At 40.0% G+C, this 15,671-nt stretch overlaps 1 protein-coding gene across 4 annotated transcripts in view; it reads right to left on the bottom strand.

Moving 5' to 3' along the window:
* TMEM131 (transmembrane protein 131) overlaps positions 1–15,446 on the bottom strand; it is a 224,564-nt gene extending 209,118 nt beyond the window's left edge. For 2 of the 4 annotated variants that reach the window (XM_070572092.1, XM_070572093.1), the window contains exon 1: positions 14,699–15,446. In XM_070572092.1, coding sequence (XP_070428193.1) covers positions 14,699–14,879 — 181 coding nt within the window. In that variant the 5' untranslated portion in view covers positions 14,880–15,446. The remainder of the gene's footprint in view (positions 1–14,698) is intronic. The other 2 variants (XM_070572090.1, XM_070572091.1) reach the window with 1 other exon arrangement.
* Positions 15,447–15,671: the final 225 nt, after the last annotated feature.

The following is a 15,671-nucleotide window of genomic DNA, read 5'->3' as shown; positions in this document are numbered from 1 at the left end:
GCCACTTCACCAAAGAAGATATATGGATGGCAAATAAGCACATGAAAAGATGCTCAACACCATTATTCACTGGGGAAACAGGAATTAAAATTATGAGACATCACCATACACTTGTTAAAATGGCTAAAATTGAAAAGACTGATCATACCGAGTGTGACAAGGAAGTGGAGGGACTGGAACTCACACACTGCCGGTGGGAATACAAAATGGTACAGCCACTCTGAAAAATAGGTTAGCAGTTTCTTAAAGTTAAACATGCCTCTACCATATGATCCAGACACTGCACTCCTAGGTATTTACCCAAAAGAAAAGGAAATATATCTGCACACAAAGTATAATATGACTTACAAGTTGATTGTGATAAAGATGTATATTATAAATATACATGAATGCTCACAGAAGCTTTATTTGCAATAGCCAAAAACCGGAGACAGCCCACATTTTCATCAACATAAGAATGGGTACACAAATGATGGTATATTTATACACTGAAATACTACTCAGCAATAAAAAGAAATAAATGATTAATACACACAAGAAGTTGGATCAATCTTAAAGGCATTGTGTTGAATAAAAGAAACTAGTATCAAAATCACAGAGTCTCAAAACTAGACACACTATATGATTTCACTTATATGACATTCTCAAAGAGAGAAAACTAGCGTGATGGAGAACAGATCACTGGTTGCCAGGAATGAGAAGTGTGGACAGAGGGTGTGACTATCATGGCAAAGCATAAGGGAGTTTTAGGGGGTAACGGAACTGTTCTGTATCCTGATTGTGGTGGTGGTTACATAAATCTATACATGTATTAAATGTATCCATCACAAAAAGCCATAAAAAAATTAAGGGAAGCATACTCTATACACTCCCTCCCTCCCTCTCTTTTGTACCCTGCTGCTTTCATTTTGTAATGTATTCGGGTAATCACTGAATATCAGATTCTAGAGGTCTTCCTCATTCTTTTTGCAAGGGCATAATAATAATCCGTTACGCAGATGTAAATAATTTATTCAACTACATATGGACTTTTAGGCAGTTTCCAATATTTTTCAATTACAAATAATCACACCGAGAATAACCTTGCGTTTGTATGTCAGGAGTGTATCTTCACGGTCAAGTCCTAGGACTGGGATTGCTAGGTGAAAACTGTAAACATGTATGGAGTTGTGTCAGATATTGTGCCAAATTTCTTTCCCTTAAGGCTATACCTTTTTTGCATTCCCACCAGCAACGTGTGAGAATGTGTGCTTTCCACAGCCTCACCAGAGGTGCTAGCAAGCTTTTAAACTTTTGCCAATTGGTAAGTGAGAAACGGTATCTTGTTTTTTTTTCTTCAACAAAAAGGATATTTGTCAACTTCTGAATAAACGTTTTACATAACAGCTTTATTGATATATAATTCACATACCACACAATCTGCCCATTTAAAATATATAATGCAGAGCTTTTAGTATATTCACAGAGGTGTGCAATCATCACCACTATCCAATTCCAGAACATTTTCATCACCCTAAAAAGAAACCCCATATTTATTAGCAGTCATTCCCTACTGCTACCTCTCCCAGCCCGAGGCAACCACCAACCTGCTTTCTGTCTCTGTCGATTGGCCTCTTCTGGACATTTCATTTAAATGATTTTTGTGCTCACACCTGGTTTTTTGTGACTGGTTTCATTTGCTTAGAATGTTTTCAAGGTTCGTCTATGTTTGTAGCATCCATCAGTACTTTATTCCCTTTTATGGCTCAATAAGATTCCATTTTATTTATCCATTCATTAGTTGATGGGACATTTGAGTTGTTTCTACTTTGTGGTTGTTTTGAAAAATACTTCTATGAACATTCCTGTACAAGTTTTTGTGTGCACACATTTTCATTTCTTTTGGGTACATACCCAGGAGAACTGCTGGATCATAAGTAACTCTTTATTTAGCATTTTGAGAAACTGCCAGAGTGTTTTCCAAAGCAGTTGCACCATCTTATATTCCCAATAGCAACGTATGACATTCCAATTTCTCCACATCCTTGCCAAGACTTGTCATCATCTTTTTTATTAGAACCATACTAGTGAGTGAGAAGTGGTATCTCATTTTGGTTTTGATCTGTATTTCTCTGATGACTAATGATACTGAACATCTTTTCATGTGCTTATTGTATATCTTCTTTGGAGAAATGCCTATTCAGATCCTTTATCCATTTTTTAATGGGGCTGCCTTTCTCTATTGAGTTGTAAGAGTTCTTTATATATTCTAGGTACATGTCCCTTATCAGATACGTGACTCGCAAAAATTTTATCCCATTCTGTGAGCTGTCTTTTCACTTTTTTGAAAGTGTCTTTTGAAGCACAAAACTTTTTCATTTTGATGATGTCCAATGTATCTATTTTCTCTTTTGTGGTTGCGCTTTTGGTTTCTTATCTACCAGGGAAGCTCAAGTACAGACTCAGTGTCTGTGGTAGACTGAATAATGCCTCCCCAAGATGGCCACGTCCTAATCCCCAGAATATGTGCATGCTACCCTATATGGCAAAAGGGATTTTATACATGTGATTAAATTAAAGATTTTGAGGTACGGGGTTATCTGGAAGGGTCCAATGTAATCACGGTGGTCTGTATAAGAGGGAGACAGGAGATTAGAAAGGCAGAAGGGGATCTGACAACGAAAGGAGGAACTTGGAATGAAGCAAGACAGTGGGGCATAGTGAGCAAGGGGCCATGAGCCAAGGAACACAGGAGGCCTCTAGAAGCCCACAAACGCAAGGAAACAGATTCTCCCTTGAAGCCTCTAGAAGGAACACAAACCTTCCATAACCTTGATTTTAGAATTCTGCCCTTCAGAACTATAAGGGAATAAATTTTTGTTGTTTTAAGCCACTAAAGTTGTGGTAATTTGCTAGAGAAGCAATAGGAAACTAATACAGGGTCCAAGGTTTTGAGTGGGGGCTGGTCACATTGGCACCCTCTGCCTAGCACATTCCAGGCTCCCAGAAGGAAAGTAAGAGTTTAGCATAAACCACATGCACTTACGTCTATATATGGAATTTCTATTCTATTCCATTGGTCTATTTATATACCAATACCTTCCTGTTGCCAATTAATAATGGCTTAAGAGTATGTTTTAATAACTGCTTGTGCTAGTCACACCTCGTAACTTTTCTTTCTCAGCATTTTCCCAGCATTCTTACATGTTTACTTTCCCATATGAACTTTAACATCAACTTTTCTAACTCTATAAAAAGTTTTATTGGTATTTTAAAATTGCAATTACGTTAAATTAATGTTAACTTAGGAAGAACTGACATCTTTATGATATTATGTCCCCCTATGCAAGCACAATGAATGTCTTCCCACTATTCAAATCTACTTAAAGTTTTCCTTAGACTCTGCACATTTCCTGTTAAGTTTATTCCTAAAACTCTTTGTTTTTGTTGTTGCTATTACTATTGACAGTTTTTGCAATGTGTCTGAACTATTTCAAAAAACTTTAAAAAGTGTTTTGGTTAAAAAAAAACCCACAATATATAAAAATACACACAACTAGAGGAAGCAAATGTGTGAAAGAGTGTGAGAGTGGCCTGTTAGTTACCAGAGCCCAAGTCCAGCGGGCATCAATGGCTGTTTCCTAGGGGGAAGAGAGACATGGATTACAGTCACCAGGAGAGTCCAGTGGAGCTGAGTTAAGGTAATTGCTACTGTAATGCAAACAGCTTAAAGTAAAAAAGCTAAGACAATTTCATCTGATAAAGCATAACATCTGTCCCTAATAACTCTTAAAACTAAAACTCTTAAAAATGCAAGAAATTTCCTATTATAAAGAACACCTAAGTTCAACTGACTACCACAATCATACTTCATAATGAAACACAACGATTTCCTTATAAAGACTGGAAAAAGATAAGGAGGTCTGCTTTTTCTCCACTCTTCTCTAATGCTGCTCTACAGCTCTAGCCAACGCAACAATACCTACAAACACACACGCTAATATTGTACGGAATAACTAAGCTGCTATTCAATCACTTCAGACCTACAAAAATGGCAATTTCACATAGTTCAACTCAATACATGTGTTTGTGTGTGTGCACGTACATACACATGAAAGGAAAACAAATAGAAAACATTATAAACATTCAACAAGTTCCAAAGATGTCTAACATTTTAATGCAATTCTCATCAAAAAGTAAGCAGGAATTTTAAATTTTCTTCAAAAGTGATTTTAGAGTTTATAGGGAATAAAAAACAAGACAGACAAAAATGTTTCTGAAAGAATAATAATTTAGGGGGAGGAGATGACCTGCCAAGCTAGCTAATAAAATGGACCAGTAAAGATGTAGTACTTAAAACAAACTTAAAACAGAAAATACACAAATACATTTGTGAGGAAAAAAACAAAAAAAATCAAGAAACAGATCCAAATATATAAGAGAATTTGCATGAAAAGGAAATATGGTGCAGAATTCAGCAAGTGGTATTAAGGCACCAGACCATTTGAGAAAAATAAGATTTCCTACCTGATATCAATAGATTCTGAAGAATTAGAGATTTGCATTTAAAAACAGACGCATGAAGATAATGTTGGTGAATATATAAACTTTATACACAGGGCTTTTTAGGTGTAACAACAAAGGCAAAAACCATAAAGGAAAAGAGTGACAGATTTGGTCAATAAGTTTTAAAATAATAATAATAAGTAGAAAATTAAAACAAAAAAATTCAAATGCAAAAGGAAACAGAAAAATATGAAATCTTTAATTAAGCATTCGTTTAAGCCAGAAAGAAGAATTCAAACACCAATGGAAAAACTGACAAAAGACACGATCAAATAATACAAAAGAAATACGAATGGCCGGCAAATGTATAAAAGTTTTCAGTCTTACCAGTAACTTTTTTTTATGTGTCCGGCATTGTGCTAAGAGTTTTACACTCACCACCTCAGTAAATCTCTGCAATAACTCAATGACAGAGCTGCTATTTTTACCCCAACTCTATGGACAGTGAAACTCAAAGTGGTTAATCATACTTAAACTAAACTCACACAGCCAGAAAGCAGAGGATAGCCAGAGCCCAGAGGCATACTCTGAATGATTTTTCTACTTCCCAACTTATTACCTCTTGGAGCCCCAGGTAAAGCCATGAATCCTCTCTCATTAACTTAGATAACTCAGTTTTGGTATGTTCTTCCTACCCCAACTCCTTGCCAGGAACAGCAGAATGGAGTTCCCAGAATACTTCCCTTGTGGACACAAATTTTGACTTAGGGCCACATGTGCAATACTGCCTAGGGTCACCAGAATTTCTCGAGGTTACGTAAACCTTAGTACACCAGCTGGAGCTCTACCCTTCCTTCTCTCTCTGAACTCGAGATACGTTTTACACCTAACTCCATCACTCAAACATGGTAGGAAACCACGGTGAAGAAACACCAGTAATTTTTAAAAATGAATTAACGTTATGACTTTTCTTGCCAGATTGGCAAGGACTTAAAAGAAGGGTAACAGCCAATGTGGGAAAGTTGGCACCTTCACTTAGTATGCTTGAAATGTGAATTGATAGTTTTCTTCAAAGGCAAATTACCTCTTTTTTAAGTAGGGAGCAGGGGAGAAGAAGAGAGAGGAGGAAATAGAGACTAGAACACTGATGACTGATGTTGGTTCTTTCTACTTGATACATCAGAGAAATTTTTCTCCATTTACTCATCTGTATTTTATAATTTGTTTCATTTTTACAATCACCATGAATTTTTTGTGAAATTAAAAAAAATTTTCCCAAACCAACCTCTCAGTTGTATGCAGAATTATTACATATTATACTGTCCCATTTTACTGGAGATTAAAATCATGTATTATACTGTCACAAACAAGCACCCCCCAGCAGTACTGACAGCCACAGAGGAATTATAGCCAGAAACAAACAGATCTGGGGGGTGAGTGAAGAAGCACTGTCACCTCAGACAGAGTTAGTGTGGAGATTAAATAAGGCATGCAAAGCAATCAGCACAATGCTTCCCACAAAAGTATTTGACAAACATCAGCCATCATCAAGTAATTACAGGCATTACCAATTATAGGCAATAATTGCTTACATCATATATTCCTGATAGGGTGAAAAATAAAACTTAGATAAATATTATCATTTCAGAAATACTTTTTCTTCATTCTGGTTCATCTTTAATTGGTTATAGTCCACTGCTTCTCCCACCAAGAGAGACTTCAACGGATTGAACCCCTTACAATGCTATGTCCAGGAAAAGTGCGACCTGGTCCTTTAAGTCCAGAAGCTCACGATCCTACACAAGTACAAATAAAATCAGATGCAGTCAGTAAGGAACTGACAATATTCAGAAATTATTTTCTATTTACATGAATCTCCAGGATTCCAATAAAATTAGATCTAAACAGCTTCTTCTTTCTTACATCTTTCTTCAACACGATTCTCAGTAACCTATTTTCACATCCAGCCTTAACCCAAGAGCATCCCCAGTACAGTGAGGTAAACCTCCAATATGAAGTAACGCCCCTACACGTGAAACCTAACTACCGCTGCACCAGCTCTGCAAAGAGAAATGACCTCCTGGTTGTGCTAACCACCACTTTATTCCCCATTTGCAAATCAAGAAGCAATACTTCAGATGAGCTCACGTCACCAGTTCATAGAAGACTTTTTTAAAGTGGCTCAGTTGGAAGAGCACACTGGCTTCTCTTATACACTGCTCTACCAAATAACTTCTGAGATGACTAACTTAAACCATACCTCAGGGCTCTTTATAAATACGTTAAAGTTTCAGAGAGCACCTCTGCATCACAAATAATTCCCCAGAAAATCTTCTGCTTCCACTTTAATCATTCCCAAGAAAAGAAAATCCAAGTAGGGCCCTTGCCATACCCGGAATACAAACTGCTAATATTGGCTTAGGCTATTTCTCAACCTTTACCGAAAAACAGTTTTTTACCAGCACACGCTTTGATCCAAATGTAATACTATAACTACATAGAAAAAAATTAGTTTTAAGAAGCAAAGTTGGACTGTCATGTCATTTTGCAATCATAACTGATTTAGAAAATAGTCACAAATTGTTAGAACTCAAGAGGGCTTAAAAATCATTTCATTTTATAGGCAAATAACCTACGGAAATACTTAAGCATATAGAATTTTTTGTTTCAAATATGGAGTATGTTTCTTTTATCAAAAACTGCATGTTCACAACTCTTAGTCATACAATGATTGAAATCATTTGTTCAAAAACGCAGGTTTGGTCTACAAGAGCATCAAAAAGAATAAAATATCCAGGAACAAATCTAATAAGCAAGGAGGTGAAAGGCTTGTACACTGAAAACTACAAAATGCTGCTGAAAGATATTAAAGATGCAAATAAATGGAAAGACATTCCGTGTTCACAGACTGGAAGGCAATCTTGTTAAGATGTCAATACTATCCAAAGCAATCTACAGGTTCAATGCACTCCCTATCAAAACCACAACGCCATTTTTTGCATAAATAGAAAAATCCATCCTAAAACCCATATGGAATCTCAAGGGACCCCACACAGCCAGATGAATCTTGAAAGAGAAGAACAAAGTTTGAGACCTCACATTTCCTGATTTCAAAAGATATAACAAAGCTACAGTAATCAAAACAGTGTGGTACTGGCATAAAGAAAAACAGACCAACAGAACAGAACAGAGAGCCCAGAAATAGACTCTCACATATATGGTTACATGATTTTCACACAAGGGTTCCAAGACCACACAACGGGGAAAGGACAGTCTCTTCAACAAATGGTGCTGGGAAAACTGGATAATCACATGCAAAAGAATGAATCTGAACCCGTATCTTACATCCTATACAAAAATTAACTCAAAACAGATTAAAGAACAAAATGTAAGACCCCCAAATGGTAAAACTCCTAGAAGAAAACACAGGGGAAGAGCTTCATGACATTGGATTTGGCAATGTTTTCTTGGATATGAAAACAAAAGCACAGGCACCAAAAGCAAAACTAGACAAATGGGACTACATCAGACTTAAAAACTTCTGTGCATCAAAGGATACAACCAACAGAGTAAAAAGGCAACCTACAGAAAGGGAGAAAATATTTGCAAATCATCTATCTGATAAGGGGTTAATATCTTGAACATATAAAGAACTGCTGCAACTCAACAAGAATAAAAATAACCAACTAAAAACCAGGTGAAGGACTTAGATAGTGCTCTAAAAAAAGATATACAAATAACCAACAAGCATATGAAAAGATGTTCAATATTACTAATTATTACACAAATGCAAATCAAAACCACAATGAGATATCACCTCACATCCATTAGGATGGCCACTAAAAAAAAAAAGAAAAGAAGTGTTGGTGAGGATGTGGAGAGAAACTGAACCTTTGTGCACTGTTGGTGGAAGTGTAAAATGGTGCAGCTGCGATGGGAAACAGTATGGCAGTTGCTCAAAAAACTAAAAATAGAACTACCATATGATCCAGCTATCCCACTTCTGGGTATACACCCAAAAGAATTAAAGGAAGGATCTCAAAGAGACATTTGCATACCCACGTTCATAGCAGTATTATTCACAATAGCCAAGAAGTGGAAGCAATCAATGTCCACTGATGCATAAACAAAATGCAAGAATGGTACATACATACAACAGAATATTATTCAGCCTTAAAAAGGAAAGAAATTCTGTTACATGTTACAACATGATAAACCTTGAGGACACTACGCTAAGTGAAATAAGCCAGTCACAAAAAGACAAATCCTGCAGACTCCACTTCTAAGAGTATTTAAAGCAGTCAAATTCATAAAAACAGAAAGCAGAATGGTGGTTGCCAGGAGTTTGGGGAGAGAGAGAAACGAAGGAAGGGTTGCTGTTTAATGGGTATAGGGTTTCAGTTGTGCAAGATGAAAAAATTCTGGAGATCTGTTGCACAACAATGTGAATATACTTAACACTACTGAACTGTACACTTAAAAATGGTTAAGACGGTAAATTTTATGTTATGCATTTTTTACCACAATTATATAGAAATAAATGAACAAACAAATAAAGCAGGTTTAACATTTTATCATGACAGACCATGTTAAGGATTCTTAGACCTCAGCCGTTTTTCACATCTGTGCCCTAAGTGCTGTACGCCACAAAATGAATCAAGCAGAGTTATGGCTTTCTAAAAATCTTTCTAAAGCAATCACACAGGAATGAAAGAAAATCAAATCCAGTATTACAGATGGAACTAATGACCACTTAGTCCAAAAATGCCTTCATGAGAAAAGACATGAACTTGTGGAGCTTCCTGAATCTCTAATGGATGTCTGAAAGAGACTTCCCCACTGTCAAAAGCTGATGCCACCACCAGCCTTTGGATTCTCTCCAGTTCCTTTTAATCCAGGGCGAGCTTCTGAGACTACTCCACATGTCTAGACTCACTTGTCACACCAATCTAGAACTAAGGAGTATTCACAGAATGCAATATAACTTAATCTTAACTTAAGCAAGATACCAGGTACCTAAATCATCAACAGCAGAGAGTCAGTAACTTCCAATACCAAATATCTGTTTCCTGGATTATCCATTCATGCGTTTTCTTTTAAGAATGTGCATGATCCTGAATGGCCTGTGATCGCTTTAATGGTTAACAAATTGATAGAAAGTGATACAGATGTTTGTGGCTATTAAAAAAAAGTGCACTTCACTTGAGTACTTAATACACTGGTTTTGCATGAACTGGCAGGCCTGGTCTTTCTGCAGGTGGTATACAACACAACAAAATCTACTACCTTAAGGACTCAGGATTACATAGCTTCACTCTAGGGACAGATGGCTTGGGACAGAATCCTGGTTCAACCTACCAGCTCTGTTACCTTGGGAATATTACTTAATTTCTCTGTGCCTGTTTCATGATCTATAAATTGGAGTTTTATGAGGATCTGAAATCTTAAAATCCAAACTTACAAAAATGATGGCCTAGGTAACTATACAGTACTCATTTTAGTTACAAGCGAAAGCAATGTGTAGGGAAGAAAAAGTGGTGTCACCCTAAGTCCTATTATAGCGGAATCCCTAAGGATACCTGCAGCTGAGTTTACAGTTTTACCTGTATTTTTTACTCCCAATCCAGGTGTCAAGTATGAGAAGGGAAGGATAAGGCCATTTTATGAAGACCTTCATTTAAAACTGAATGCCTGCTATGGACACAGTGCAGATGCTGACAGAGGTTCTGCCCTGCAAAAATTCCAGTATGGGTGAAGAATGACACCCATAAAATTAAGTAGTTAAATGAGGAAATACATGATTACGTGTCAAAATGAATGAGAGCTGAGTAACAAAAGACAATGCAAATTCAGAGCGCAGACTGGGACTGCAGGACTGAGCAGAAATGGAGAAAGTTGGGAGGTGAGAACCTCCTGCAGTTCCCCAGGCTGGAGGCCGTGGGAGAGCTGATCAAGAGAGCTAAGAGGCACTGACATCACTTGGTAAAGGGTCAAAAACGAGACCAATGCGGCACAGCGAATAATCATGGTATTAATAAAAACTGGGAAACTGGAGGTGGCGTGAGATAATTCTGTCCTGGACACGTGCAGTGTGTGCTGGTGGCTTGACAAGCATACGAAGGAAGACATCCAATGGGCAGCTAAAGAGCAGTGACTGACAACGAGGGCAGGATGATAACCAAGAAGTACAAAGTCACAGAAACCAAGGGAGAGATGTTCCAAGAAGCAGCTATCAACAGTGCCTGACGCTGCTTACAGCAGATAGTAAGGAAAAACTCAGTCATAGAAAAAAGGCCTCTGCGTCTCTCAAGGCCAATCAGAAAGCTCAACCCACAGGCAGATGAAGGAGAACTTCTAAAATACTATTAAGCACCCAGCAATGATTTAATTTTTCCCCAAGAGTAGTTTGGCTTATTACTACTGCAGATGATAACAAATTAGATGATTTTACATCTATCCCAAAAGCTGATCTTTTTGGCAGGTGTCTAATGAGAATCTGCTGCAAGGATTATAAAGTGGAGGAAAATAGTCATTAGCCAGAGAAAGAGAGGACGCGCTTCTTCCAGCTCCAGGATTCCAATGCTCCTGGCAGTAGCAAACAGCTCAAAAGCAAGCAACAAGAGTTGACCAGTGAAGCAATATTAATTAAGTAATATTCTACTTACTAGGCTCTAAAGAGTAGCCACTCTACCCCCATACAAGGGATTAAAACATCTCACTCTTAAGAAAATTATTTTTTAAAATATTTTTACATTATAAATAATTTGATTAGAAAAAAGTAAATACCTCTCCTAATTAATTCTATCATCCTAAGACAAATCACCCAATCAAATTAGGTTTTTCTCTCTTTTCTTCTTGCCTTTATTCCCAAGCTGTTTTTCATATGCTTTGTAGATAAAACACTTTTGCACCCTCCTTCTGCACTTCTGTCACGAATACAGTTTAAAACAAAAATTTGTGCATAAAACTAAAGTATCCGGCAAACAAATTTAAAAATCCTAATAAAGACTGTCAAACTTTGCCTGCCATTAATAGCCAATTGATGATAGTACATGTGACATTGATATTTAAATGGTCACGGACTGAAACAATCATATTAGTGAAAATTTATCCAAGTTTATAATTACTAGATACATAAAATGTAGCTTTTTATTTATAATAAATTAAAAGACAACAATACCTTCCAAAAACCCATTTCACAATGAAACTATATTACAGGATATATGATGCTTTTTTTCAAAAGCTCTTATTTGCTGGTCATAATGGGCTGATTTACATATCAAACTACCACTAAAAAGTATAAGCTTAATATATACACATACATATATTTTCACTACACACACCACACACCTATATTTACTTTTCCCAATATCTAGGTCTCAGCTTCAAGAAAAATCTTGACGCTAGTCCAGAACAAGTGAGTTATTTGTAGTAATTATAGTCAGTTCTACTTCTGGCAACTCTTTCAACAAGTCCTTGCAAACTGTAGCGCTCAGCCAAAACATTCTCAAAGGTCCCTCTTCTCTGGACTAGTGATAACATACCCCCAAAGATCAGTAAAGATGGATGCTAAGATATAGGAAGGGTAAGACAAGGAATAGCTCATGACTCTGACTTAAGTAAATTAACAACATCTAGTCCAAACATGAAACACTGCTTTAGGTAATCTTGCCATTTCTGCGGCTTTTCTTCAGGACACAATGAGTTTTATTTTGTTTTGAAGATTTTCTAGTGAAATTTTGCTGCAATGAAGGAAAAATATACAAAATACTCAGAGAACCATCATGAAAATGGCAGGTAAATCTTAACTTTGAAAAATTAAACTAGTTTATATCACTAAAATAAACACAAAAAATCCTCAGGGTGTAAACGGACAAAGTGAATTCAGCTACCTTCAGAAATCTGCCCAGACATGCTGAAAAAACTCAACAGCACCCTTTTGGGGCAAATGCTGTATTTGTGCCCCATCAGATGCGAAACTCGCAGCATTACCATCATGTAAGAAAATCAATCTCATTTCTCCTACTTAGTTAAACAAAAACAATACTAGAATTTGATCAGCAAAAAGGTTGAAAGCACAGGCCATTTTTGGAGCTACCTTCCTGGAATATTTGATTAGAACCAGACCCATTTATGATGGGCAGGGCCTATGTTTTGCATTAGTATAATTACTAGCAATACCTTGAACAGCTAGTTTGTACATTCAAATTGTTCGTACAGACACAATATGGGCCACAAAAAATGTCTGATTCTGCCAGGACCACTAGCTGATTTGGCCACATCTTTTCATACTTTACACCCTGGCATGTATTCTCCTCACCTGACCCTTGCATTTATGGGTATTAGAGGGGTGCACTAAAACTTATAAGCTATATAAATAGGAAATTAGCAAATATAATTTAGGCTGACATTTCTCAAACAAGGGATTTGTCTACTACTACACACAGAGAATTAGCATATAAAACGGCTTGTTAGAAAAATAAGCAGCAGGATAATACAAACTTAATGTTTTACCAGACTCAACCATTATTTTATTTCCCTGTGCTGGCGGCCCATGAAGATAGTCATTCACTCAAACAAATGTTAACTGCCTACTGTATGCTTGGCACTGTGCAAGGTAAGCAAAGGAACAGGAGGACACAATACCTGCCAAGGACTACTTTAACCTCAAGGAGACATGCCCATTAAATTACTGTATTATTTTAGGTTTACTGGACACCAACCACATGCCAGACCGTGCTGGGTACTGTGGACACACACAAGAACAAGCAACTAACTGCAGATCTGCAACCTATGAGGAACTATAACAACCCCAGGCCTGACTAGTCCTAAAGCAGCAATATTATATTCTAGAAATAATCTTGCCTATGTCAATTAATGCTTTCTATAGATGGCAATTCTTTGAACAATTTCAACCTATGTTAACCCAGACTAAGGTTGCTTAGAGAATTAAATGAGGAGTTGTAATGTTTTGAATAAAAATAAAGAAACAGTAAACTAGAGTATATTTGCACTTTCATACTAATTTGGTTTGCATCTGCTGTTACCTTCAATAACAATAAAAAGCAAGGGACTTTAGACATCAAGTAGAACATCAACCCTAAAGTTACTGTGGCAAGCAATGACTTTCTTGTAGCGGCAGTTTAGTGTGGAACGGAAGCTAAACTAACAAGTTTTGCTTAGCTTTTTAAAACCCATTCACTTTTTGTGATTTCCTCATGAAGGTTCTGTGACCACTCATTTCCCTAGGCTCAAAAACAGGCAGTGCCAACAAAACTACAGATTTGGACTTCTAGGTTACAAAATAATTTTTAACCCTGTAAAAGTATCGGTTTTACACTCATCCAATGCTAATGGCAGGTTTTAAAATAGAGGCCAGCCCTTAACTGTGAGGTATAGATAAAGGTTAGCAAACTAGAAACTTGACATTTGTTTTACAGATAATGAGACCCAATTACGCATCTTAAAATAAATTTTAAAATGTAAACAGACTTTCAATAGCTTCCTAGAAAGCTAAACAAAACTGTATTTTCTCTCTCTCTCTTTCCCTCTATACAAAGATAGATAGAAAAAACTGTGAGCTAATCATCAATACTGCAAAGCGATACTGGAGAGGGAAACTGAAGAAACAAGATTCCTCTCTAAGAATTGTTTAAACAAAGTCAAAGTGAAATTTTTAAGCTGTGTTTTGAAGCCTTTCCACCAGTCTCGCTGTTTTTACTACGACATTTTAAACTGAGCTTTGTTTGCGTGCCGTTATGAAAACTGCAACCAAGCAAAAGAAAAAGTCCTAAAATTTGCCTATTAACAGCAATCAAGTCTAAAAATATGCCCCTCCTCCAGAGTGGGCCAAGTGACAAGAACATACGAGAACTCAGGAAGTTTTGAAATGGCAGTGACAGGAGACACAAGGGAAGACAAGGGGAAGGAATCACGGGGGACAAGAGCAACTCCGCGCGGCCAGCGCCGCGAGTTGGCATCCGCACCGCGAGTTCCCGGCTCGGGACGGGACCCGACCGAGCAACTTCGCGCCGGCCGCAGACCCGCGCTCGGCTGCCCTCCAAGCCCAAGCCCCGAGCCCCGAGCCCCGAGCCCCGAGCGAGCCCCGAGCCGCGGCCCTTCCTCCGCGCTCGCAGCCCGGCAGCGGCCTCCGCGAGGGCGCGGTGACAGCCGCCGGGCCGGGCCTGGGAGATGCCGGCCGGCTGACACCCACCTTCCTTCTCGGCCCGCGCTGCGGCCACGACGACGGTCATCACCAGGTGCAGCGCTCCCAGGAGGCCGGCGGCCGCGCTCCGCGGACCCCCGCCGCGGCCGGCCGCGGGTTCCAGACCGGCCCCGGCAGACGTGGAGGCGGCAGCGGCTCCCGCTGCTCCCCCTCCCGCCCGCTTCCCCATCTCTGCCGGCCGGGGGCCGCCGCGCTCGGGGTCCGGCGCGGCCCTTCTCGGCGAGGCGGCGGCGGCGGCAGCGGCGCGGGAGCCGTGGTCCGGGCTCTGGCTGTGGCGCCGGGAGCGAGAGCAGTTCCGGGCCCAGGGCTCGGGCTCGGGGCGTGGGACTGGGTCCGTGCGTGCGTGTGAGCGAGAGTGTCAGTCACGGCCTCGGCCTCAGCATCGGCTACGAGGAGTCGAAGCGGAAAGGCCGCGGGTCAAGCACGGCGGGCGGCCATACTGGAAACGGGCACGGGCCGCGGGCTCTGGGCGCTGGCCTGCGAGGGGCGGGGCGCAGCCCTGGGCACCGCCCCCGCCGTGCCGTCACCTGCGGTGCCCGCAGGTCAGTCTGTCGGCCCGGGAGGCCGTGGGCCCGAACTCCTCGTCCTGCTCTCGGGGGCCCACGGCTTCACTGGCCAGGCGGGACGGGGGCAGCACAACCCTAACCCGTCCCCGCTGCCCCGCGGGGGAGGAGGAGGGAGGCAGGCCAGGCCCGGCCGCCAGGACTTATGATGGCGGCTCACGCTTCGCGGAGGCAGTGACGGCGATCACGTGGAAACGGCGAGGCCTGGCTGCGCAGCCGCCGTGGTGGGTGGGCGGGGCCAGGGAGGGGTTGCGAGGCGCTAGGGGAGGGTCGGCCGCTGCTCTGACGAGGGCAAACCTCCGCCTCTTCGGCGCTGCAGTGCGAGAGCCTTCCCGAGGGCTGAGCGCGTATCCGGACTTCGGGGCCCAGCGCTGAAAATCCATTCCAGTGACTCCTGG

Source organism: Equus przewalskii, chromosome 14 (genome assembly GCF_037783145.1).
Source record: "Equus przewalskii isolate Varuska chromosome 14, EquPr2, whole genome shotgun sequence".
Classification (NCBI taxonomy): Eukaryota; Metazoa; Chordata; class Mammalia; order Perissodactyla; family Equidae; genus Equus; species Equus przewalskii.
Note: the sequence above shows the minus strand (reverse complement) of the source record. Positions and strands in the feature narration are given on the sequence as shown.